The 27,735-nt window shown below is 43.2% G+C and overlaps 1 protein-coding gene across 3 annotated transcripts in view; it reads right to left on the bottom strand.

Annotated features, from left to right (window-relative positions):
• Positions 1–1,383: 1,383 nt before the first annotated feature.
• Positions 1,384–27,735, bottom strand: part of lmo3 (LIM domain only 3) — a 50,608-nt gene continuing 24,256 nt past the window's right edge. For all 3 annotated transcript variants that reach the window (XM_056367020.1, XM_056367018.1, XM_056367017.1), the window contains exons 3-4: positions 11,653–11,778; positions 1,384–1,879 (exon numbers count right to left, since the gene is read on the bottom strand). In XM_056367020.1, coding sequence (XP_056222995.1) covers positions 1,774–1,879; positions 11,653–11,778 — 232 coding nt within the window. In that variant the 3' untranslated portion in view covers positions 1,384–1,773. The remainder of the gene's footprint in view (positions 1,880–11,652; positions 11,779–27,735) is intronic.

Below are 27,735 nucleotides of genomic sequence, written 5' to 3'. Positions count from 1 at the left end.
TGCTCTGAAGCCGGTGTTTGTTGGCCAGAAGGAACGAGGCAGCATCCGTCAGTCACAAACAAAGAAATGGACAAACTATTTTTTTTCATAGTCGTAGTTTGTTGTTGCTTCCAGGGCCTTCCCCTGCCACACTGGCGTCTCTATGGCTATTTTGTACAGCAGAACGTGTCCCCGCCCAGGGAGGCTTGCTTAGTTATGTACATGTGGGGGACAGGAGATGGACAGGAGGCAATAGTGCTTTTTGTTGTGTGATTGCAAGCTCTCCTTCGGTATCTCTCTTTCTCCCACTCCTCCTCCTCTTCCTCCTCCTCTCCCTCCGTGTTGGCCTACGAGGGTCAGCGGACCTGGGGAGCGTAGCCCTCCTTCATCAGCCCCTCCTCGTAGTCTGTCTGGCACAGGATCATGTTGTTCTTCAGGAAAAACTTGTCTCCCACACAAAACCTGCACCACACAAAGAGACAGGAGAGAGAGAGAGAGAAGGGGGGGGGGGGTTTACATAAGCATCAAAGCTAGAATCTCATCATTAGTACTGAGCTGTAGGCTAGCAGGCCCAGCCGGCTGCAGCGGTAGCTTTCTGGCTATAGTGCAAAATCTCTACCATAGATGGCGTAACCCCCCCTTCAGCTGCAACGGTGCAGACAAGGAGTTTCCTCTAGGAAAGAGTCAACTCAATTACAAGGGGGGAGATGGGGGCTTGGGGGGCGGTTGTTAGTTTGAGTGGAGGGGCAGGGGGGGGGGGGGGCTCCGGTGTATACGAATGGAATTATCTCTGTTTCGGGCCAGGGTTCCTTTCCACCTGCAGCTACTACAGAAACCCCCACCGACCACGGCAATCCTGTCCTGCTCCAGCCAGGGGGGCCCACAGTTACGCTTGACCTTTTAGCACAGCACCAAGTGGAGATTATGTTGAACACGTAAGAGTGGTAACTCTCGCTGTATTGTCCTGAGGGCTGCTTATCTCCCTCAATGTGCAGGTTGGACAAGGTCGGAAAAGCAGCAGTGCCAGTGTTTACCAGGGGGGAGCTGGGGTGGGGGATGAGAGCGGGGACAGTGAGTCTCGCCTCCGTTTGACTTCCCTGGATGTCAAGACTGCTGAGTTCAGTGCTGGGAGCTGCACACAATGGATGCAGCTCTGCTACCTGACAAGCCCGGGCTGTTTGTAGCATTTATTCAGGGCTGCAGGGCAGATTGAGAGCATGATTTGTTACATCCACCTGGGACCAATTAGCAGGATTCAAATGCACCGTAGGTATTGGCACAAAATACTGAAAAGTGTGAGAATGGTGTGTTTCTTGAAATAAAGCCAAACGTTCTGAGGGAAGAGATGACATTTATTTTGAAAGAAATCTGATGTAAAGCTGCAGCGCTTAAGTTTTCTTTTTTTTTTTTTTTTTTTGTTTTATTTTCCAACAACCGGGAACACCTGTTGGTTAGAAATTGCTCTGAAGCCGGTGTTTGTTGGCCAGAAGGAACGAGGCAGCATCCGTCAGTCACAAACAAAGAAATGGACAAACTATTTTTTTTCATAGTCGTAGTTTGTTGTTGCTTCCAGGGCCTTCCCCTGCCACACTGGCGTCTCTATGGCTATTTTGTACAGCAGAACGTGTCCCCGCCCAGGGAGGCTTGCTTAGTTATGTACATGTGGGGGACAGGAGATGGACAGGAGGCAATAGTGCTTTTTGTTGTGTGATTGCAAGCTCTCCTTCGGTATCTCTCTTTCTCCCACTCCTCCTCCTCTTCCTCCTCCTCTCCCTCCGTGTTGGCCTACGAGGGTCAGCGGACCTGGGGAGCGTAGCCCTCCTTCATCAGCCCCTCCTCGTAGTCTGTCTGGCACAGGATCATGTTGTTCTTCAGGAAAAACTTGTCTCCCACACAAAACCTGCACCACACAAAGAGACAGGAGAGAGAGAGAGAGAAGGGGGGGGGGGGGGGGGGTTTACATAAGCATCAAAGCTAGAATCTCATCATTAGTACTGAGCTGTAGGCTAGCAGGCCCAGCCGGCTGCAGCGGTAGCTTTCTGGCTATAGTGCAAAATCTCTACCATAGATGGCGTAACCCCCCCTTCAGCTGCAACGGTGCAGACAAGGAGTTTCCTCTAGGAAAGAGTCAACTCAATTACAAGGGGGGAGATGGGGGCTTGGGGGGCGGTTGTTAGTTTGAGTGGAGGGGCAGGGGGGGGGGGGCTCCGGTGTATACGAATGGAATTATCTCTGTTTCGGGCCAGGGTTCCTTTCCACCTGCAGCTACTACAGAAACCCCCACCGACCACGGCAATCCTGTCCTGCTCCAGCCAGGGGGGCCCACAGTTACGCTTGACCTTTTAGCACAGCACCAAGTGGAGATTATGTTGAACACGTAAGAGTGGTAACTCTCGCTGTATTGTCCTGAGGGCTGCTTATCTCCCTCAATGTGCAGGTTGGACAAGGTCGGAAAAGCAGCAGTGCCAGTGTTTACCAGGGGGGAGCTGGGGTGGGGGATGAGAGCGGGGACAGTGAGTCTCGCCTCCGTTTGACTTCCCTGGATGTCAAGACTGCTGAGTTCAGTGCTGGGAGCTGCACACAATGGATGCAGCTCTGCTACCTGACAAGCCCGGGCTGTTTGTAGCATTTATTCAGGGCTGCAGGGCAGATTGAGAGCATGATTTGTTACATCCACCTGGGACCAATTAGCAGGATTCAAATGCACCGTAGGTATTGGCACAAAATACTGAAAAGTGTGAGAATGGTGTGTTTCTTGAAATAAAGCCAAACGTTCTGAGGGAAGAGATGACATTTATTTTGAAAGAAATCTGATGTAAAGCTGCAGCGCTTAAGTTTTCTTTTTTTTTTTTTTTTGAATTCACGAACGGATGGAATCTAAAGGATGAAATGAGGATAAAGTACATAAAGGTAGGAGGCTGGGAGACCATTCATTTCCAGTAGTGCTGGGAAGGTTGGCAGGATGAAGTGGACCTTTTGGACTCACTCTTGGAAGCTGTGTCCAGGGAAACTCGTGATCATCCCATTAGGAAGAACTTTTTAAACCTACACCCACTAATGCCTGGGCCAGTGAGAGGCTTGGCAGCTTTGCCCTGCTGGTGTTTTAAAGCTGAATTTTGAAGTGAATTATCTCAGTCAAACTGACAGTTTTCTTTATCAATATTTCTGCTTACAGAACAAGGGAAGCTGGGTTTAAAGCCTAAATCCTGTGTCCACCTAAAAATAAGTACGTTTTTAATGACATGTAAGAGCTCCAATATATTTTTTTGTAAATCTTTATGTTCTTAAATGATTATTTAAAGCCTAGAAGAAATGCCAAAACCTCTTTATTAAAGTCAGCGCATTTAATTTAAATGAAGGTATTTCTTTTATTGCCCGACGATATAACACAGGCGAATAGCAGCATAATGAGCAGATGCTTTTTCTCTAAATCCTGATGAATTATAAAACTGTATAACCCGGCAACTCAACTCACGGTTAGCTTGCATTAGCTAAGATTTAGCCTGCACTGCATAATTTTTTTGAACGCCAGGACGCTTTCAAGCCTTTATTAGCAAACTAAACATAGACAACTGATATCCATTCATCTGAGCTGTCTGACACAGCCAGCAGAGGCAAAGCCATGTCTCACAGAATGGTGTCACTCACTCTAATAAAAACGTCCTGTTTAAATGACATGTTCTCTCCCAGAATCTATTAGTGTCCGTCTTTACTGACACCGTGTCCACTCCCATTTTAGCTTTATCTCCCTTTTATTTTTTAAACCTTCTCTCCACTAGCAGCACTGTCTCTCTCTTTCTCTCTCTCTCTCTCTCTTTGTCATTCTCTTCCTCCTTCCCTGTTCTTCTCACAGCTCGTATCCCTGCCCTGCACTTATTTCACACAGCCAAATTGTTTCTGCTCGGTGAAATGTCAACAGCATATGTGACATATGTGCACCAATTATGATGAGGATATTACACCGGGCCCATCACAGGCATGTCTAATGAAAGACCTTGTGATGCCCTAGTATTTCCACTTTCTTAAAAACATTTGCAGGGTACATCTTCTATATAGCTCTCTATTAGAGTATGCTGATGTATTGGTTTGCAGCTGCTATAGACTTTTAATAGAAAATGGAATATCAGCTAGTTTGTATTGCTCACTGCTGATATAAAAAATAAGGACATAATGATACTATATTAGATTCAGCAGCATTAGCCTATAAAAACTGCAATGAAGTCTGACTTGTCCACTTTAAACTTTAGTGCAGTTTTCAGTGGAGAGTTATCGAGTTCCACTGAATAAATAGAAATATTCAGATTAAAAAGGAAAGGCATAGCAAAGCTTAGCATTTACACAGGATATCAAATCATCAGACAAAGTTTAATTAAAGTATTTGCTTTACCCAGTCATTTCTAAGGTCCTATCTTATTTTAGATTTGCTCTAGCACTTTTTTTATTTTATTTCATGTGAATACACACACACACACACACATATGTATATATATATATTACATATATATGTTTACTTAGTCAGACTCTTCGCTCTAACTGAGTGAATGAAGTGTAATTCGCATCCTGCCAACCTTGAAAATGTCATATTTTTTTGACAAATATGTTGTTTTAAAGTAATAATCTGTAACTTTTCCACATTAAAACATCTAAAAATGACTGGACCTATGTTCTATATGTTTTGAGTTGTGTTCTTACATTATCCCAAATGTTTCTATCAATTCTCAAACCAGAGAAATCTGTGATTTTAATCATGGTAACGGTCTGTTTCATTTGGTCGCCTGTCAATGACATCATGTCCTCTCTGACCATATGTCAGTGTTGTGGTTCAACTATACATTTGAACCTGATAAAGGACTTTAGTCATCGGACGTCTGGATCTGAAGTTATCAGAAAAACAAGCTGAGGAAATGTTAGGAGAGGACGTCTCCAGCAGCTGGGAGCTGAGCTGTCTGTGTCACTGAAGAGCGCCAGTAAATCTCTGATTTTTAAAGTGAAACTGCTTTATTCAGTATTTCTACTGGTTTTAATCCCCTGGTCTGTTTATTATGGAGAGGAGGACACCTCTGTGGATAATTCAGCTGCTGGTAAAAACCTCCTGAACATCTGGTTCATAAGTTATCAGAGAAACAATCTACACAAAGGGTAGCATCAATCTCAGCTCCAGCTCTTCCCTGACGTCCTGTGTCCCCCATATAGCATCGGCGAAACACTTTAAGTGAGAAACTGCTTTAATCAATGTTTGTACTGGTTTTAATCTCCAGGTCTGTTTGTTTTTGGAGAGGTGGACACCTCTGTGGAGAATTCAGCTCCTCTTAATAATGCACAGCTGCCAAACTTGCTATTCAGATTTCAGGCAACAGAGAGTGACATACCTGTTTTTAATCCCACTGGGGGAGAAGGTAGTTAATGAGCACAATACCAGATCTATGTAAATGTTCAAAAGGAACTTTGCTATGGGCTGATTCAGAGGTTTGGAATCAGGCTCGCTACTGAAAGTGTGGACCATTATTCCAAATTGTAAACACATCTCAGCGCTTGTATGTCTCAGTTTATGATGCCAGGCTTTTTTTTTAACCCACTCTCTTCCAGTGTGGCCATTGAAAACAGATACATTACAAACAGTTGTTCCCTTTAGGCCCTTTTTATATGTTTCTGAAAGACATACAGTATCTTCTGAACTAGTTCATTTGCGGGATTTACTCATGCTGCACATGCTGTTTCAGAATCTCAAATTGGTGCGACCTTAGGTTGAAATCTGGAGACTGTCCCCCACCTCAGCATGTAGTTCTCATTGTTTTTACATTTTCGCAAATCATACATGCTCAGCACTCATCATAGCATAGCAGCATAGGCTATGACCCAGCCTTCATTAACGGTCTCCCTTATCATTACAAATATAGTATATATAATAATATGGTGTGCAGTCGTATCATGGTTTCCACTTTTACAGTCAGTTGGCTTCTGCTGGTGCTCTCTTCCCCTCTACCTGCGCTGCCTTCACTCTCTTCCCTCCATCTTCCTTTACTTAGAGGTGACTGTGACTAATGAGTCTTTAGAGACCTATTGTTGTAGGAGGAAGTGAAAGAATGGCTTCCACAGGCACACACTTAAAAGATGTATTGCGATGCCAGCGAGTTGCCTCGGGGGCTCGTGTTAACTAGAGTATTCACTTTCCACTCAAATGAAGAAAACAGGGAGATTGTCAAAGAGAGAAAATAGTCTCAACTGCACCAAATCTAATTACTGATAGTATGCATACAGGTTCAGAAACACTTGGCCCTATGACACTGATGCTTAATTGTAACAGTATGTTGTAAATCTTCTCTGGCAGATCGCTGCTGGGCAACCAAACGGCAGCAGCACAAGGACATGTTGAAGATGGGTTTTCTTCAGGGGAATGTAACGTAGAGAATATGATTTCACATTTGAAATGGAGGAGATTGACATGCTTTTATTTATTTTATCTCCATCTTTGGGGCTAAACATCCACTGCTGTTGTGTTTTGTTATTACTGTTTCCATCTAAGATGCTCAGTACCCACAGATGTGTTAGCCTCTTGCACCTTCCTCTTTAATATGACCCTGCTGTGTCAGAGTATAAACTCAAAAGAGTCAGTTGTGAGATAGTGGCACAGAGCCCAATACACAATCACTGTAGTTACAAGCATAAATCATAGAATAGTCCAAGAATTCAGAAAAATTTTTCTATCCCATTTTAAACGCTGCCTCATATTTCACATCCACATTTAATTTGGCTGGGCTATTCAAAATGTAGGAGCAGCCCATAAAGAAATCTAACTTAAAGGTCCAATATTTGACTTTTTTTGTTTTTTTTAAATATTTTATTTCTCCTGTGTTTTATTTAAAGTGTTAATCCATAAGACAGATATATTTGTGGTTTTAAGAATCAAAAATCATCTCAATGTAGTTTTACATCTCCGCCTGTATTCAGACACTGAGCCTTAAAACCAGCTGTGTGCATTTCTCTGTGGACTGAGCGCTTTGATACTTTCACAGTATTACTATAGAACCTAGACCTGCTTTATAATAAAAAAGACATGGACATTTCATTTTATACAATATGGGACCTTTAATTATAAACTAATAACATGCACTCTACTCCATTTTGATGAGGTCAGATATAAAATGCAGGCATTGAAGGATGTGGCCACTGATTCAGAAAGCTAAAAATGTATGCACTAGTTATCGGTTGAAACAGTATTCTAGAGAAAAATTGACATTTATTTGTATAAATTTTGTCATTTTTACTTTGTGATTTTTCTCCACAGTGCAGGATTACATCGTTGAATTGTGTTCTCTAGTAGGCTGGCTGCACAGGCTCTGAGTCCTCAACACCAATCATACACAAAGTGACAACTGTGTCCCTTATTGCCTATTAGGCCCCTGTCTAACAAGCCTAACTCGTGACATACAAGGCACCAGTGGTTGAGCTTAGCTGTGCTGAACCCAATTGGTGTCAGTTTCTCCTTTCAAAGCTCCAGCATGGAGCCTCCTCCCTATATCAGCACTGACCTTCCCCTGCACTGTCACCCATCCTGCTCCCCTCTACTCTAACCTTCCTCCAGCCTCCCTAGACTGTGGCCTCCAGCTCATCAGGGGGAAATTGGGCCAGCACTGGCTAGATGATGAGGCTGGACGACAGCCCCATCGATTAGCTGTCCCCCAGGGCTGATCTGTGGCTAACTGCTTGCTGGATGGAGTCTCATATCACTTTCCTTATTCCCCCAACACCCCCCCCCCCCACCCCTCACCGACACCCCCCATTCCTCAGAACCAGCTCCCCGCCCCTTTGGCTCTAAGACCACGCCGTTGCTTCCGTTCCCCAGCTCAGGTGGGGAAAATAACAGGTCTGACTGGTGGGAAGGTCACGACGGTAGATTTATGTCCAGTTTAACAGAGTAAGGCCACAGTGGGTGCAGACATGAGCAATCAGAGCCAATGTAGGATCCTATATTTTCACTGATAGACCAGGGACAGGAGCTATTCACTCCTCTCAGCTTGATACCATTTCAAAGTCATGCACAGAGTGAAGAAAGAGGGGGGGGGGGGGTTCTTTTGTGCTCTGGCAGATACACAAGTAAGATAACTGTTTAGGCTCCGTTCCATTTATCTCATTCTGAAGCCTTCTGTCGTGGCAAGAAAAAAGAGATCGGTGACAATTTGATGGTGATGATGGAAGAGAACAAGAAAGCAGCTGCAGGTCATGATCCCAGCTACCAGGACGGTCTGTCCACCGCAGCCCTGCACTAATTAGTCACCATTTAAGCAAGGCCCCTTAATAAGAGCTGAACCCTGTCCCTGATGAAATCTGAATAATCACTGGGTCTGGGTTCCTTGCTCTTGCTCTGTGGGATACAGTAGCACGGAAGTACCCACAAAGCTGGATGGATGCATGAGCGAGTAAGTGTGTGTGTGTGTGTGTGTTTATGGTGTGTGTGTTCATACTTCTGATTGTAGCAATTCAACCTTCAAACGCCAACATGGGCTGCGGCTGACCTGCAGGAGCGGTGGATAATTACACGGCGTGACCCCCGGTGACCTCGTGATTGCCTGCTCTGTTTATCAGATTTCACATTTTATGACAATGTTTTCCGCAGAGAAATCTCTGGGCCATTTGTGAGATGGATTAGATTGCTTTATCGAAGGGCCCGTGGGGTGGGGTGGGGTGGGGTGGGGGGGGTGGCGTTTCATGTTTGTTTGAGGCTGGGAAACAAGAGGGGAGGGGTTGGGTGAGGTGGTGGGGGGGTTAGGGGTGAGCTGGTGTAGATGAACAAGGCGGCAGATCGGTATGCCAGACAAAGAACTAGAAGCCCATTTCCAGGACGGCTACAACAAGATGCTGAGAAACTATTCAGGGAATCTTAAGTGAGATCTCCTGATAGATCGCAGGCTGAGGCTGAGCAAGTGTCTAAAGGTCATTCTATTAATCGGGACACAAATGTTGAGAAACCCACTTAGACTCAACTTATTTAGTGACGTGGTCATCGCAGAGAACGCATCACAACTGCATCTGTTTATGCTGTCATAAATGTTGGATTCGTTACTTCAGAGGTGACATCTTTACTGTGGCATAAAACTTCCTGCCAGTCGGCTGACTTCCCTGTTGTCTCATTTACAGACAGAGGGAATAAAAAGAATCGCTACCACTTTGCAATAAGATTCCCCTTATTAATGAACTAGTCATGAACCATTCATAAATCCTTTATCAGCTTCTTAACACTTTATAAATCATTTATAGGCTGTTATAACACCTCAGATAAAAAGGGTAACAGTGACCTGTTTCTTGCCAAATAGTGAGCCCACATGTATCTGTACTGTTCAGCCTCATATCTCATTAGTGAGACACATAAGACACATCATCATTTATTAATGAGTTACTATAAGGTTCCTGTTACCAGTTATAAATGGTAGTAACTCATTAGTAAGATTACTGAGTAGTAAGCATCAGCTTGAGTTTGCCAAATAGTGAGCCTGCATCAATGTATGAAAACTGTTATTACTTGTTTATCATTGTTTGCTTATTATTTATAAAGTGTTAACAACCAAATTAATAACCTCATTATAAACCATTTATAAATCCTTTATTAAGGTTGTTTTATTTTAAAGTGGTACAAAATAATCTTCATCATCACATCATCTTATTTCATTTATTTTTTTGGCCTTAAAGTCATATTTCTGCACAGGTAACCCCCCCCCTCCCCCCAGCTCCACTAATGTAAAGAACTAAAATGGAAAACAAAAGTCAGAGGCGAGGAACAGCTTCAATTAAAGCCGGTGCCACGCGATAAATCTCGGCCTCGTCCCGGTGAAATTGTGATGGGCATCTGAACGGCGCTCGCAGAGCCGCAGCGGACCACGTGAAACACACTGACGTCGATTTTATTCAACAGTTCAGCAACTGCCCTAATGTAAAAAGAAAGATTTGCTCGCGCTTAAATGGGTTTTAATGTGGGAGAGCAGAGTTGGCCTGCCTGGGCCTGGCTGATGAAGATTAGCTGACTGCTTCCATTAGGAGAGGCTGTCTGGTGCAGCCGGCTGAAGTGGCAAGACAATAACCGAGTGCTAATTGTGCGTAACCGGGTCCTTTGCCTTTAGCATGCACAATGTGTCTGCTTTGTGTGTGTGTGTGTGTGTGTGTGTGTAGTCTGCAACAAAGTGGAGTTTGGGGAAAAAAGATGAGAGAAACACAGGAACCAAGCCAACGCGTAACCTTCCTGACGTTCCCCTAAGGTTCTCTGCTGGATAGTGTTTCCTGTAACCTTCATAAAACCTTTGATAACATTCCGGTTTGGTCATTAGTTCCCAGACAGTCTTCCATGACAGCAATGTGACTACTGGTCTTGGATAGAGACTGAGAGGCAGTAGGATGCAGCCAGGCGTCTCCTCCCGTCCACGCGATACTTTTGGAAACGCTGCTGGACCCATTTTAGTTCGAGAACTCCAACTTTGTGTTTTAGTCTGGACGGGCGAGAGTGGACGTAGACTCCCACGGTCGCTCCCTGATTGGGTCTCATCAGCCTCGACTACCAGCGGTGAATGCAACATGGATAAGGAGTTAAATTCTGTATTTTAACACTACAACTGTCTTTGTCTTCATCACAGGACAAATAACTCCACACAGCTTTGAATGTGTTTCTATTTAAATGTAAACGTCTTTTTTTCCCTCTAACATTAATATTTTGGTTCCTTCCTTTCATGCTTGTTTATTAACCGTTCTTCTTCTATCTTTGTCTTTTTTCCGTTCATGGCAGTTGTTTACAGGTTTTTCTAATGCTTCTGGGCGTCCCCTGGTAACCCCGTGTTTAACCTCACAGCGCTATGAACTATGGGTAATTTCCCCAGGCCAAAGTCTGCAGAAAAGCGGACTTGTGGAAAGTGTGCATAAAGGCCTCAAAACGTCTGCAACAGAGACTTCCTGCACTTGATAATTTGACAGCACCTCAAAGTCTGTGAGTCTGTGAGGGTGGACACTGGGACTGGGCCCATCAGTGTTTGTGGGTGGGGAGTCTGTGAGGGATTGTGTCTTTTTTGTTGCGTTAGCATCTTGTGGCACTTTAAGAGTCAGTTCTCACAGTAAAAATAAGTTTAATTAAGAAATTAAATACTAAATAAAATTAAAATATGTATGGAAATGGGGTGGACAAAACAATAAAAGCACTTAAAACTATCTGAATTTAATTAAATTAAAATTTAACTATGAATGCAACAGCGTTTTAAAACAATCCTGAATATTATCAGCACCGAGGCCGGATGTGTTGCAGGGTAGGGATTCCAAACTGCTCCCTCTTTGGTGCTGTGGTAAGAAACAGTGTCCTGAAATCTCTGACCACCTCCTGATGCAGGTAGAGGCCCAGTAATGAAGACTGATGGGAAACATATGTAGGCACAATGTAACTGCGCCCGTAGCTCTAGGCTGACACTGTACAGTAGCGTTTGCGGGGACGGTAATCACTGCGCTGGGAGCAGCAGGTGTCCTTAAGGCGTCGGATGTGTCTGTTTGGTCACTGGTTAGAGTGATGAATCTCAGCTGTGGGATTCTTCCTCAACTACGAGCCGCACTTGGGATTCACTGTGCCGCCATTGCGCTTCCCTGACCGGCCATCTGGCCTGTGCGCAGGTACGGGAGAGGAAGCAGGGGTGTGGTCTAATCGCTCACCTCTGATTGCAGAGCTGGCATGCGAAGCAGTCCAGGTGGTAGACGTTCTCCTTGGCCCTCATGACCATCTCGAAGGCTGGAATGAGCTTGCTGCAGGCCGCGCAGTTCCCTGTTACACCAAACAACCTGAACCACACACAAACACAAAGAAGATATATGATGTAAGTTATTCCCTGGAAAAACCGTCAGTCTGCGAGGTTGTTATTTTATATGTTCTATATTGTTGTTGAACCTTGTAACAACCGAGAACCGTAAGTGTGAAATTAAAACAACCGCTGCTTTCAGCCTTTGTGCTAAGCTAGGCTAAACACCGCCCAGACTTGAAGCTCATTTGTGCTAACGTTAGATACGTAGCCTTCTGTTTTCTTTAAGCTGAAATATGAAACAGCTGCAGTTCCACCGGGAATCGCGGGGGGGCAGTGTCGCCAATAATTCAGGCCAGACACGACCACACAGGAGGAGAGGTTACAACGCTGACTTTACTTTTGCTCAACCTCCATGCCAACATAAACACCACGTGTCCAGTAACAGTTACATCAGTTGAAGGGAGTGTAAATGAGCCTTTACTTGTGTCCAGTGGTGAATTTCTCATCTGACTCTTGTCTATGAAAAACAATCAAGCGTACGCAGAGTTTCCATAAATCATGTGTGAAATGAAGGACTGTTCCTTTAATCTGACATATCGGCCACATAAAACGACCGTAGAACACAAGGTGTTGCTCTTAGATCATCTCCTAGATAAACAAGTGCAAGTGTTTTGCCATTGACTTTTGATTTCATTATATGTCATTTCACAGGAATAAGTTCACAGCTGTCATATCTACCGGCTGCAGGATAAGCAAAAAAAAAAAATGCAATTTCAGTTGGAATGGTCTTTTTTTTTTATTTCGTTCTCACTGAAAAAAAAAAAAAAAATGATGATGTGATTTTTGTTCTTGTACCAAACAAGCATGTTCCTTTACATCTGGAGAATATGATTTGTAGGCCGGGGCGTCTCTGCAGCACCACAACGCTTATGGTGCAAACAATGCACAACAATGTTGTGACACATTTTACCTTTTATCAAAAAAAAAAATTGCAGCTCAGAGACTTGGATATTGCTCTTGGCCATTTTGTGATTTTGATTATATTTTGATTAATTGTGCAGCTCTAATATCTACTCTGAAGAAAGCCTCAAACTAAAACACATTAGGAGATTTTTCAGTCCATTAATTTTTAATAAAAGCAATAAAAATGACAAGATGTCACTTTTTCAGGTCAGACTCTTTTATCCTAAATGTTTCTCTTCTCTTCTTAAAACGTACTGTTATCGTAGAGCTTTGCCTGATTTTATTTCATTTGACTTCATTTGAATTCTTTTTGGTTGTATTGATTTTTACTGATCACCCTCTCTCTGGTGACACTGCCTTTGGTCTATTTGCACTAAAATTGATTGCTTGTTTTAATTATGTCCTGCATGTTTTAATGCACTTTGTAACGTGGGTTTGGAAAAGTGCTTTATTTATTATTATTATTATTATTATTATTTTCCAAGAACACATATCCTAGTGGATGGAATGCATTTATTATTATTATTAATATATAGTCCAGACTTTGTGAACATAAACACAGCACATTTGAAGAATCTTGAAGAAATCCGACTCCACCCACCACTATGTCCCCACCTTTACATCCCATAATTCCCCGGATACACACCAGACAGAACAGCAGGAGTACGACTGCTTCTGCTGCTCCTTCTCTGAGCACGAGAGTGACAGCTGTCAAAGAGATTGTGATAAACAAACTAACATGCACTGCTGAGACGGAGAGAGAGAGAGAGAGAGAGAGAGAGAGAGAGAGTGGCTCTTAATCAGTTACAGAAATAGGCAGGAGAGAGTCCGGGCTGCAGCAGCCACAGTAAAAAATAGCAGGGCCACAGCTTGTGCCATAGAAATAGATGCGACATGGCCAGCACTGCTGCCCTGGGAGGACCCTATTATTTCTTCGCCTGCTCCGGGGACATTAATGTGAGTATTCATTAGGGATTCAGGTCTGTTACTACACAGCGACCTAGACCAGGCCAGCAATGAGGGGAAAAAAAAAAAAAAAAAAAAATCTGATAACGAAATCATATAACAAAATAACCTATTAGGCGGACTTCTTGAGGCACTTTTAGCCGTCGTTGTTAAAATGATAAAACGGCATGCCACTCTCAGAGTCTGTAAGAGATCGCAATCTGATAAATGATCTCAGGGCTTGGGATATGCAGGGTTGTTTATTAACCTTCAGAAAGTATGTTTCCCAGAGGCAAAGGAAGCAGATAGATTGTGCCCTCATAAATACCTACAGAATTAAGGACCACTGTCAACACACCGCGAGACAATGAAGGATATCTCTTGTAACATGGTAGGTGGGTGTAAACACAGAAGGCCGATTCAATGGATTAGCGCTGACTTAATTAAAAGAATTATGCCTTTTCCTTTGAGCAATTTTAAATTTAGATACATTTGTGGTGCTGCTTGTCCTTTCTCTTTTTCTGCACAAACGTGCGTTGCCGGAAGCGCTTCACATGAAAAAGATGAAATGATGATTTCTCTCCTTACAAAGCCGAGTAATTGATCTAAAAAAAAAAAAAATAAATAAATAAAAAAAAAGGAGAAAAAAGTCTCTTATAAAAAGAACAAGAAATGATAGATTTAGTGTGAGATAATGAGCTTCAGCGTGTGAGCGTAACAGCAGCACTTTATATGGCAGCTTACGACACAAAGAGTCATAATGCAGCCACCTCTCGCTGAGCAGGGGGGCGAGCGTCCTTGTCTTCCAGTAACCTGAATCATTCTCAGATAGCATACACTCAAGGCTCCGGCTTATAAATGATGGAGGGCATTTGTGTAAAAAAGCAAACGTTTTAAGCTTTCTGCCTGTCAGCTCGAATCAAAACGGTGTTCTGTTTCACTGTTCGTCGTGTCCGTCCGTGCTCTTCTCTCTCATCTCTTGCAAATTTAAGCCGGCCTGCGCCGCGGAGAAGGGACTGTCACACCACTCTGCTCCGAAAGCATTCCGGGCGAAAAGTCTTCGTATATGTGAACACCCAAGCGTTTTCGTGTGTCTTAGTGTGTGTCTCCCGTTCGGTGAGCTCTTGAATCCGTAAATAAGCCTCTGAACATCTCACATATGGTGTGTTTCGCACTGGTATCTTTTTCTTTACATTATATACAGCCAGACAGTTTTTGGAAGCCATACTGACATCTATCTAACCAGTTCCACCAGCAGCAAAACATAATATCAATTAAAAATATACAAGTAATACATGGACAGAAGTCAAGGTCACAACTCTTTAAGTTATGAGGTATTTTGTTCCTGTAAAATCCACTTCCTCTACAGCGGTGACTTCAGTAGCAGTGTGTTAGTCCTTCTCCACTACAGGACCTTAAAAACCAGTGACCTGCTTCTTCTTATGACCTTCAGCTGTTCAGACATTCAGAGTTTCTGGTGTGAGTTTGTTCCCCGCGTCAAATCTACACTGTTGAAGAAGCGACGGTGGGACTGACTGGATCGTTCTCATGAGCCGTCAGTTAAATGGTTGTAGGTTCGTTTGATTTTTACAAACAGAAACAGGAGATGCAAGTTCATATACTAAGATTCCTGGGGCCGGTTGCACAAAAGTTAAAGTAGAAAAGAAGTTTTCTACTTAAGTATTACACTGAAGGTTTAATTTCTCCTGACCTGAGGGAGTTACTTAAGGGCGTCGCACAGAATCTCTTAAAAGGTTTCCTTAGTTAAGGTCGCTAAGGTCTTTTGTGCAACAGTTTAACTGACTTTAAGTGATTCCTTAAGTATAAGACCAAGATGAGGAGAAAACCTTAAATAGTTAAGTGAACATTTAAAAAAAAAAAAAAGACTTAAGGTTTCCTTAAAATAAAAACAATTGCACAGAACGCTCTTAACTCAGACTTTAAGGAAAATCTTAACCTAAGGTGTTTTGTGCAACCAGCCCCAGGTCCTTTGTTTGACTGTGTCCCCAGTTCTCCCAGTCGACACCTCTGTGTGACCAACACTGCCGCCAACCCTCGAGAGTCCAAACTTAGGAACTCATGGCTAACGTGGACGCAGAACAGTGGAAATAAATGCAAATTTCACTTATTTTTTCACATGTGACGCGTCTCCCGGCGAAAACAGGCAGAGGAAAGACCCGTTGATGTCATAGTGACATCATATGAGCAACATCACATAAAACTGACACCTTCCACTATAGTTTCTATGTTGAGGCTGAATCTGAATATGACACAGACATGAAAAAATAGAAACAGATTTTTGAACCGTTTAGTGACGTTTTGTGTCAAAAAGAAATCAGAAATGAAATCCAACACTCCAGCTACCTGCAAACTCTATGTAGAGAGAGCAACACAGTGTGTTCCCGCCATTCCATTTACATGCTCTCCTACGCTCTGCTGTTCAGGCCCACGTGACGATCAGGAAGAAGCTGGGCCACGTGGACAACTCAGCACATTAATGACAACGTGAGAGGAAGAAGACATCACTCCAACATCGTACGGTTTATCATCATGGCGACAATTTGAAGTCATTAAGGAAAAATGCCACGGTTAGCACAGCTGTGACAACAGGTTTATCCACTGTCAGCATATGTTTGCCTGTAACAGCGCCTCTGCGTTCAGAGTGTGAGTCTCAGTGAAAGCTATGGAAGTCAGCACAGCAGCTCAACAGGATTTCTGACAGAGGTCGTCGCCGTAGGAACGTGACGTGTTTAGACTGTAACTAAATGTATGATATGAAGTGTGTCGTCTGCTTGTTTTGTGTTGTCGTCGTCTCCTCTCAGACTGCGCATCACAATGCATTTCAATGCCGAACTTTACTCCACTTTCATATCTGTAATTGTAGTTTTATGATAATTAAAAATAACTATTTTAATCTTATTTCAAGCTTTTTGTATTGGAACTATGTTAAACTACTATTGAACAAATAAATAAACGACTGAATATACATGTTCAACTTTATGGTCACTTTGGAGACTGTAATTTGTGGTGCTGTTGAACTTTACTGCATTAAACAGGCAGGTGTTTTATCCACCACATTTATATCAGTGAGGGTTTAAATATCAGACACACCTCTTTGTATAATGCAGAACAGTTCAACAGCACCACAAACTAATTATCATACACCTCTCAAAAAATTTCAATATAAGCTGTACATTATAACCTTCATGAGGGAAGATTTATATAAATATATATGTGTGTGTGTGTGTGTGTGTGTGTACAGCCAGTGCACGCATTTCTAAGGAAAGGGAATCCATGTGAAAGGCCCAGTCAATAAGATAAAACTGAAGAAAAAAAAAAACAGAACTTCCAAACTTCTGTCTGCTTCTCATCCACTTGTTTTGCTGCATAATTCATCCCGTACCTTCCTGTGCTACTTTAACCACTGCTTTAAATGATTAAACCTCCTAACCTGCGCTGACTTATGGGAATACTTACATCGCCTCCTCAAAATCAAACAATTTTTCTAGTGTCTCTGACAAGCTGCGCTGAAAGGAAGTGCTGATAACGGTCTTCGGAGGTTTACCCAACCCCGCGTCTGCACCCAGCCGGTCCCCCGGCTTGCTGGGCTCTTGTGTGGCGAACGCTCTTCAAACCGACTGCACGCAGGAAGCCCCTGCTCACCCTGTGGGGAAGGGAAGATAGATGGAGCGTACCTGCCACTCGTCTTTCATCGTTCCGCCGGTTTGATGCTACAGACGCTAATGGCTCTCAAGGGAGGAGGAAAATTAAGCACGGTTTGGTTGTAATGAATTCAAAGGCACAGGCAAAAGCCCCATTCAAGGATGATGGTTTTAGAGGCCTTGTGTGGAAGAACCCGGGGCACGGCACTCCATGCTTTTAGCCCTGGATAATAATTTGTGATAAATATATAAACTTCCAACGCGTCTCTCTGTGGCTGACACAGGAGCAGCTGTCTGCCACATCCAGCAGGAAGCTAAAACTGTGGGTCTGCTGGAAAAAACCCCAAAACAGAATAACATATGTAGAATAGCGGGCTTGACATACACTTCATATCCATCGCTGACAAGACAGCATGTATATTTAAAGAGGCTGAAGATACAACATGAAATTTAAATTCATGCTTTGCTCAAATCTGAATTTGAAAGAGAATAGAGGCAGTGGCTGCCCGATACCTTGTCTCAGTCAAAAGGCATTGACTGAGCATTACAGCCTGGTACAGCTCAGTGGTACCTATCTGATGAGAGGAAAACAGACACCAATTAAATTATTCCACAAGGCTTTAGCCCAGTGGACCCCAAAACCCAGTCTGAGTGTGCAGTGCCCCCCCCCCCCCCCCCCCCAAACCCAAGCATCCCACCCCCCACCACCCCCACCCTCCGATGCAGTGGTGTCATGCCAAAGCTTTTTCTCATCTTTGTCAAGCTAATTCAAAAATACAATGACCCCCCCACCCCCACCCCCCCTACCCCCATCGCCCCCACCCTGGTGATTACTGGGGTGTAGGGAATAAAGTGAATTATCCTTGACTTTATACATGGAGCCGCAGATACAGCACAAGGCAAACGCGTCTGATAGTGGAATAATTTTTCCAGAGCCTCCTCTCAGAATATATATACATATTTATATATGCTATTTTATTTTATGTCGATATTTCACATGTCTGACAAAATACAGCAACTGAAACTCCAGCGGCTTTAAAGACGCCGTCAGCGCTGAATCACAATCGGACCGATCAGAGCTCAAAGAAAAGCTGAAAGTAAAACAGACATCTGCTCTTTGACACCTGATAGAAAAACACACCAATGACGTGCGATTCAGCTGACGAGTTCGTAAACTTGTTGGTTTCGCTTCACTTTCACGCAGAGAAATATTTCAAGTGAACCAAAAAGTGCATCATTACAAAACCACGTGACGGCGTTCACCCCTTCTGATTGGTCAGATCGTCCGGCTGGAGCAGGGAAGTAAAACACAGGAAGAAGGTTCACGGGAAACTCAAACTGCTGCTGGGGTCGAATCCAGTTCATTCATCATTCCACGGGAAAGATATCCCACATTCAAACCGACTCTGTCAAACACAAACACAAACTTTACAACTCTGCAAACTGCGTTAAAACCTTTCTAAATTACGACGTATGAGTGTGAAAAACGCAGTTTGCAGTTTTACCACTGAAGCCGACACACTTAAGAGGAGGTGACGCGTTGTTACTGTGCCTGACGACATTATCAAAGGACTCCACGAAGCAAAACTCAAACCTGAAGCGAATGTTACTGAAAAAGACCCGGGTGCAAAAATCATTAGCGTGTTTTCATGGGAACAAAGAAATAATCCCAATGAAAGTTGTTCAGTGTGCTCTGCGGGTTATTCGGTGTGACGGGGGGGGACACGATTTTCAATCCTGCAAGCACCATAAACTAAACTAAATAGCTGCATTGTATTGAGATGGAAGCTGGAATCGTGGAGATAAAACCTAAACTACCTGCATGGATAGACACCACTGGATGGAAAGAGAGAAAATATCTTTCTTTTTTTTTTTTTTTTCCTGTAATTGGTGTGAACTGACCCTTTTTGAAACTAAATCGTCAAACCTGCCTATTGAACAAACTTTGGTCAAACTTTGAAACCAGTGTGAACCTATTTACAGCAGCGCTTCGCTCTCCCCTCCCCTCCTCTTCCCCTCCCCCCCCCCCCCCCCCATCTCCTCCATCTCTCCCACCACTTCAATTGCTCCAGCCTTGGCGTGCATTTATCAGCCGCTGGATTAGAATTTGTTTCCTCATAAACCATTGATCATCGGCCTATTACTAGGCAAATGACAGTTAATTACCCACTACATTAACCACCGGGACCTGGGGACCGACTCCCTGTGCCATCAGTCAACATGATGAATGTGGCAAGTTCAGTAATGCACGGCCGTTCCCTCATCTGCCTGCCACGCTGAGAACAACACCTGGATCTCACTTCCAGGCACCCAGGGAAAATCTATGGCAATCTGCATAATTACAGGCTCAGGGTTAATAACGGACAAATGATTTGCTGCATCTCAACGTAGGCTTTTTTTTTTTTTTTTTTTTTTAATGGGATTGTGCTTTGTCCATTTGATGATCCACACTGGCTGGAGCTACGCCGGCGTCCCCCCGCTTGGAATTTAATCACAGCGAGAGGAGGAGCTAAAGTTTCAACAGTCTGTCCACAAAAGGGGGGCGAGAGAGAGAGAGGCAAGAAATAATTGATTTGATTTGCCCCGTCGATGCTTCGTTACAGGAAAATCCTGACGAGAGCAGGAGAACACGAACTGAAAGGTGGGGCTGCAGAAATCCGAGGTGCTGATGGGAACTGTGGTGGTCGGTGGGGGTGGGGGGGGAGGAGAGAGAGGAGACAGTTAAGGGTGGCAGATGTAATCAGACTCATGCGTTGCTCAATTTAGTCCTCCCTGCATGTGTGATTGTCAGTGATTAAACAACTCTAGGGGCAAAATTATTTCAATTACCGCGGGCATGACCTGGGAATTGTCCCTGGGATAAGATTTTCCTCCTTGAGTGCCCCGACTTGCCTGGCTGCCGGCTCTATCAGTTCTCATCTGCACCTGGACTCTGATATCCTAATGATGAATTATGGCCTGCTTTTTGAGAGACTGCCGACCATACCCGGGAACATTCCCCTGAACTGTCAAGCTGAAGTGCAGCCGTAGAGAGCTGCCTAATTAGCTCCTATAGAAACCTCCTTGAAAAAGGTTGAAAAACATTACACATCACGCATCTCTGGCACAGTGAGGAGAGGAGATAAGCTACTGGTGGCAGCCATGTCCTGTGTTACTATAATCAAACATTAGCTTTATCCAAAGTGAGTGCATCGACGAATCTTTTTGAAATTTACGCAAATCCCACCCTAACCCATTAAGAGATTATCCCTTATCTTTAACCTTTCACCTCCGCTCCCAAGCATCTCATAATTCATGGTCAAAATTTACACAAGTACAAGTTTTCTGTCCTTAAATGAGAAACAACTCTTTGTGTATTCAAAACAAAGTCACCAGGAAAAAGGCTTTCAGCACAGTTTATTTGGCAGTGCTGTGTTTGGGTCCATTTTGGAAAGGGTGTAATGAAAGATTTTGACCCCCGCAGGGGCCAGATGTGCAGTTCGATAGGCACTTCCCCACGCCAACCCACCTGCAATCCCAAGCTGGGTGCCAGGCTGTAGCACACTAGCCCTGCAATTATCTGCACCAAACATGCACAGTCCCACGAGTCATTGCTCTTCACAGCTAATTTAGCTAATCTCAACTGGAGGGGACGGTCCAAAAAAATAATGTGTCCAGGCGACTGAACTGAGGCATTTCAGTTAAAGTGAAAGTACCAGTGTTGTGTCCCGCACGGAGACAAAATGGTGGCTTTGTTATTCCAGGACAGTGAGACAAAAGAAGAGATCCTTTAGAGATTAAGTATATATACTAAGTATATATACATGTGTATTTTGAAACAAGAAAGAATTATGCAGGTGAAATAAAAGCAGTGCAGTATATGGCAGCTTTAAGAACATAAAACATTAGAGGAGGCATTATTCTTTATCCAGTGACCCTCAAAAGATAAGCAGTATGGCTAATGGATGGATGGAAGGATTATTCTATAGACAACAAATCCAATGAAAAGACAAAAACCAACAACATTTTAATTCACTTCTGACTTCCCTTCCCTGCACACACACACATAGTTTCATTTTTTAAAGGTCTCATATAGTATAAAAGTAGATGTCCATGTGTTGTTGGATTACAAAACAGGTCTAGCTTCTATATTAATACTGTGAAAGTATCAGAGCGCTCAGTCCGCAGAGAAATGCACACAGCCTGTATTCAGAAACTAAGTCTTGAAATGTGCCGTCAGGACTTCTGTAACTTTGTGATGTCACAACAAAGCAGTCACCGAGGATCAGAGCCTCTCTTCTGACTGGCTGAGAGAGAAGATGTAAAACTACACTGAGATGATTTTTGGTTCTTAAAACAACAAAATATATCTTCTTACGGATCAACTCTTCAAATTAACACTGGAAAAGTGTAAAATACGGACCTTTAAAGGCTCAGTCATTTCTTAAAACAGCTTATAGCAAATGTTACGCAAAAATGTGAAAATTTGGTGAGGTCTATTTTCAATGGTGCTTCATATGTTATATTGTATTATATTAAATATATCAGGATGCTGTGTTTAGTACAGGCATGTCACTTTGTCCACTTTAAATGAACGAGAACTTTTATCAGTTTGAAATAATACGAACGCGAATTGACATTTCCCTCATTTGCAGTTGCATTTACCATGATTTTTCCATCTAAGAACTGAAAGACAGACAAAAGAAACTTGATAGTAATTCGATTTTTAGATTTAGATTTCAGTAACAAAACCTTAATTATTTTTAATCCAAACATGCAGACGTTTGCATATTTTTGGGGATTATTCAACCGTGGTTATCGCCTTGAGAGGGCTTCAGTTATTCATAAATGGCGGAGCCTCTTCACTTAGATATTGGAAATGACAAAAGACCGCTGAGCTTTGGTTAATAGCTTTCTCCCCAAATCATAAAGGTTGTACTTCAAATGCAGGCTAAATGATATTGTTATTGAAGGCCCATCATTTTTTCCCATCAAATGACATTCCTTCTGTGCTTTTGGGAGGCAAAACAAAGTCGCCCCGCTCTTAACCTCTCCTTAAGGAAACGTGACCCCTCTCATCAGGACAATTAAGTGCTGGATGGAAACAGACCCTCCAGTACGTGTGACCCTCCTTCAGACTCAATCACTCGCGATTACCGGCACCCGGTTTGACCCTTTAGCATTTTCAGATTACATGTGAAAAGCCCAATTTAATTACAGAACTTCAGAACACACGCATTTGCGAGCGTGGGCATTATTGGTGAGGTAATTGCTGGATGTGTGAAGAGAATTGTGGTGTTGGGAGGTTAATGGCAGCCAAGCTTTCCCAAGCACAACATAACAATTATAGTGTGCTTTCAGAGCTTTTAACATCTATGTGCCATCTCATTAAACTGCAAGCTGAGGTGGAAGCTGCAGAGGTGCACACACACACACACACACACACACACATTTCTTTGTCTTATTACAACCTTTAAGAGAGACAGAAAAATATGACAAATGACTGAGAATTGAGAAATGAGTGATGTGTTCACAAACATCACACTTTAGTGGAAAAACATGCAAAAAAAAAAAAAAAAAACCAAACACGCACAGCAACTTCCTGCTGTGGTTTGTGATGGTCAAATCAATTCAAATTAAATTGTGTTTTCCTTTGACAGGAAAAAAAAGAAATGCAGCGCAGCTGACAATCCCTCTCCTAAACACCCGAACCCCGAACCGTGTTATTACACCTCCAAATCAGCGCGAGGAGGATGCCGGCATGACACACGGCCCATCAGGTGAAATCCGCTTGATTGACACGTTGTTGAAACACTGACATGGACGGGAATATTATAAATATTCCCGCCGCTGCCTCCAAGCCAACTGTCACAAGCTGTCAGCGGCAGCATCTCTTCACATTCATCCCGTTCTCCTGTTATTCTATCTGCAACACATCAGAGGAAAACACCTAAACCCGTCCGCCATCAAAAAAGGTCAACACTTTCTCCCGACGGTTATTCTTTGATAAATCCCGCGGCTCGTTCTGTCGTTCAAGGGAATTGGTGGGAACTACCGTCTCTCATTCTCAGGAACACTTCAGCAGTCTGTTGATTCATTTCCTCAGTTTTTACATAACCAAGTGTGTTAAGAGAGAGAGAGAGAGAGAGAGAGAGAGAGAGAGACAGCAGCCTGTATCCAGCTCCAACTCAGTGACTGAATTAATGATATGTCCTGCATTTATAAACATATAATCTTTCATAATTTATCGTTCTCGATGGTCCGTGTACTTTTTTGATATTTGAAGAAAACAAAAATTAAAAAGATGGTTATTTGATTTTAAATTGAAACAAAACTTGTTCTCTTTTATTTTTCTAAACCAGAAAATAAAAAACTGCAAGAAAACAAAACAGGAAAACAACTGTTACGTTATCTATCTGAACGTGGAAGCTGTTCTGGTCGGAGGCAGATAACAGTGCCACCAAGTTTACATGGCAGCCATTTATCACAACCACCCCTAAAGATCTGACGTAGGGTTTCACATCACGTCAGTTCCTTGGATGTTACTTTGTACAAGTGGTTGTAACAATTAGCATTATTAGTTAGTTACTTTTTTGTTTATTATTTTTTTGCATTTATTTTGAAGGGACAGTGAGAGAGAGAGAGAGACAGGAAAGTTGGGGAGAAAGAGGATGACATCCAGCAAAGGGCCCAGGCCGGATTCGAACCTGGGCCGCTGCAGTTAGGACTGAATCTAGGTGGTATGCGCTCTACCAGGTGCCCCCCCCCCCCCCCCCCCACACTTTGTGCTGCATTTCTTGTTCCATACAAATAAAGTTTATTATTATAATGTTATTATTATTATTATTCATTTTTTGAAATGGGTGAAAGAAAGATAAAGGGTCTGGCGATATTTAGATGAAGCATATTTTGCTTCAGCCTCCAGGTGCAGTTGGGTCCCAATTCATTCATGTGCTCCTGCTGACCCCTCATGTATATTAGTGTCATTCAGTCGTTACAAAGGTGAGTTAAAATCCAAGTACCTGATGATTACTGGGTGAAGCCTTTTTCTTTTTTTTTAAGTACAGGTCAACTGAGGCACAGCACAATGCAAATAATAATTTCTGACACAGGTCATCAGAAATTGTGACCCCCGACCCCCCCCCCCCACAGTGTCTGGAAGCGGAAACAAAAATATGCAGCATTTAAATACTGTCAGCCACTTTCCCTTTCTTTCTTTCTTTCAGATAATCACTCGCACAAAGGAACCAACCTTACAACTCACACATCCACACTTCATCTTTCTCACAAGTCTAACTTTAAGTTTCCGTCTGCTACGTTGGACTATAGGAATAAATAATGTCTTACAGTATTTTTTGCCTTTGGATTGAGAGAATAAAACTCAAATTACACTTCCTTTTTTTGGTTTTTTGTTTCTGATTCTAAAAAGAACTTCAAATACCAAAAAACTTAATAAATAATAATAATTAAAAAAAAACCTGGACTGTTGATCTCTGATGAGTTTTTCAAATTAATCTGTGATTTGTTGAATTGTTGTGTCAGAAAACTCAAACTGTGTAAACACTCATCACAAGTTCCCGCGAAGCCAAGGTGATGCTTTCAAACAGACCAACCGTCCGAAACCCGAACACATTCAGTTCGTTTCTTATGATATAAAACAGAGAAAAGCGTCAAAGCCTTGAATCCGAGAACCACAGGATGTTCGCTGTTAATGAATTAGCAAAAATTGCTGTGGATTAATTTGCAAAATGCATCTAACAAAACATTAGAAATGATTTATTATTTAATTATGATAGATGCAGTTGCACAGACTTAAGTATAAAGTTACTATTACACATTGACACCCATTGAGTTTTTATAGGCTGATCAATATTTGATTCCACTTTGTTATTTTCATATCTGAGATTTATTCATTTACTTGATTATTTTCCTGAATCCGTCTCTATTATTTGAGTATGCTTTGTCTGAACATATTAACTTTGTAAAAAACCACCATAAATAAAATGTTCAAAACATTTCATTAATCTGTGTTGAACATAATTCAACCAACAATTAGGAAACCACTCTAAAACTCTCTGTTGGTTGACAATCCAAATAAAGTTTTACGCAACATTTCTTTGGGCTTCCCGTCAGCTTTTCAAGTGTTCAGTGGTGATGGGTTTTCTTAATATACTTACTCTAATTATCTACCTTGTTATCTATTTTTTTTTTCCCCACACGCTTTAATGGTATTCTTCATCTTTTAAAGGGGCTTCTGAATCCAAGAAATCAAACAGAAACAGCCACACATAAATGATGATCAGTTTAGAGAAAAAAATGCGCAGCATCACGTCAGATCCTCGCTCCGCCGAGAGAATAAAGCCGGGTTGTTATTTTGGGCCTGCGTGATGTGCTGCGGAGCCAGCTGGCAGGATGATTTCTGCAGCCCACCACCTCTGCCTTGTGAGTAGCAGAAGGACCCGGCTCTCCCACCCGTTGATCAGACTTCCTTAATGCAGTGTAGGTGGCTGAGAAATCACCTGGACACTGCTTTGACAGCGCGGCTTTTGATTGCCTCTTTAGCATTTCGCAGATTAAAAGCATATGGAAAACTAGCGGAAGGTGCAATCAATGCATCAGCAGCAGCTTCTGTGCAGTCACTGCTGCGTTCTCCAGTCTCTCACTGCCATGTGCTCAGATATTAACAGATATACAAGAGACAGACGTGACCTCAGCGACACATTGATTTTTTATTTTTTTTTATACCCCCAAAACCAATCAAGTGTTTTCTCCATAATGAATCTTTGTATGGATTTGGCCACTGATTTCCTGCGTGGTCGTCACTCGGACAAACATCGCGAGACAACGTCTTTAAAACACTTTTAAACAAACACGGTTCTTGGGTTATATTAAGAGGATGAGAATGTATCTCCTGCACCTTCTGTAGCGGCAGATAGCTCTTGCATCAGCCGCCAAAGTGACAAAGTGATGCAGGGCAGGATGTGCCAGCGCTGTCAGGTAACTTAATGAAGTTGTTAATTCCTTTGCTGAGTGACTTGTTTGTCGATGTGCCCTGGCCAAGGGCAAAGGAGTGTGTGGAATTAGCATTCTTCTCTTTCTTTTGGCTTCCCAATGAATAAATCAGGCTGTTAAAATTGCCGCATTTACATCTCATTTTTACACAAGCACAGCGCAGCAACTACGACCGGCTCAGCTTGGTTACACAAGCCGGGCTCTTTTCCTCCCTCACTGCGGTGTGTGTGTTATCACAGAGATTCAGGTTTGACCCATCGCAGAGCATCAAACGCTTCCATTCTGAGCGCTGTGGTTATCATGAAGGAGCGGACAACATCTAAACCGTCGTGTTACGTTCCCAAAGCTTCTGCGCTATAAAAACAAGAGACTGCAAAGTGCTTTTCAGTAACTTGAATAACTTAACCGACGTTGATCACTGGAGAGATCTGGCTGCCGTGGAGCCTGGGAGGCAGCCTCTGGATCAGGGCTGGATGAGGGGAAGGGGGGGGGGGGGGGGGGGGTGTTGGGGCGCACAATAGTGTCTGGCAGTTCCGCTAGGCCGCCCACTAATTGAGAAGTCGCTCAGGGGTTCAGCGCAGGCCTCACAGCTCTGCCTATACCATCCAAATAACGCCTGTAAGTGGGGCTGACACCAACCAATCAGCATTTTGAAATCCTGTTTTCCACAGCACTGCCCCACTCCACCCCTCACTGTTCTAACAGCTGCAGCCAGCTCCAGTCTCCACATCCTGCTCTCCTGCACCCCCACTTCATCTCCATAAAGGCCTCATTAACCAGGGGTGGCACAGAAGGCCTGGCTGAAGCCCACCACATGCACACACACCACCAGTTCCACACACACACACACACACACACACACACACACACGCACCACCACCACCTGTCAGCTGAGCTGACTGACTGCAGCTCAGATTCAGTGTAACACATGCAGACGTGCTGCTTTCATGCTTCCATAATAGAGCTTGACTCCATCTCCCTCACTTCCATTAACAGTATGAGGCGACCTCCCTAATGTGAGACGCCACCTCTGACAGAGGGAGGCTGCGGGACGACCGCTACGCCGGACAGCGTCCCCAGCGTCTGATGTGAACCTCGTACAGAAGAGGACAGTAGGTCAAAGAAGAGGCAGGAAGTCGTCGTGTAAACTGACGGATCTGATCGTCCGTCCTGTTTCTTGACCCGTTACGTAACTTTTTAGCGATGTCACATGTTCCCAGGTGATATCTCTGTTTCTCTGCTCCTGTTTTTAATTTCATATTCAAGTTTTACAGTTTAAAAAAAAAAAAAAGGATTTGTCAAGAGCCGATGAACTCAAGCTGCTGCGTGATGCAGGGAATGTTCAGTTTTGCTTTGTTGTGACATTTCAGCGTCGACAGTGTTGACGGTGACACTTTTAGCCCGATTCCACACATAAACAGCAGTTGCAGATTCAC

This window comes from Seriola aureovittata, chromosome 22 (genome assembly GCF_021018895.1).
Source record: "Seriola aureovittata isolate HTS-2021-v1 ecotype China chromosome 22, ASM2101889v1, whole genome shotgun sequence".
NCBI lineage: Eukaryota > Metazoa > Chordata > Actinopteri > Carangiformes > Carangidae > Seriola > Seriola aureovittata.
The sequence above is the reverse complement of the archived record's forward strand: the minus strand, read 5'-3'. Positions and strand labels throughout refer to the sequence as shown.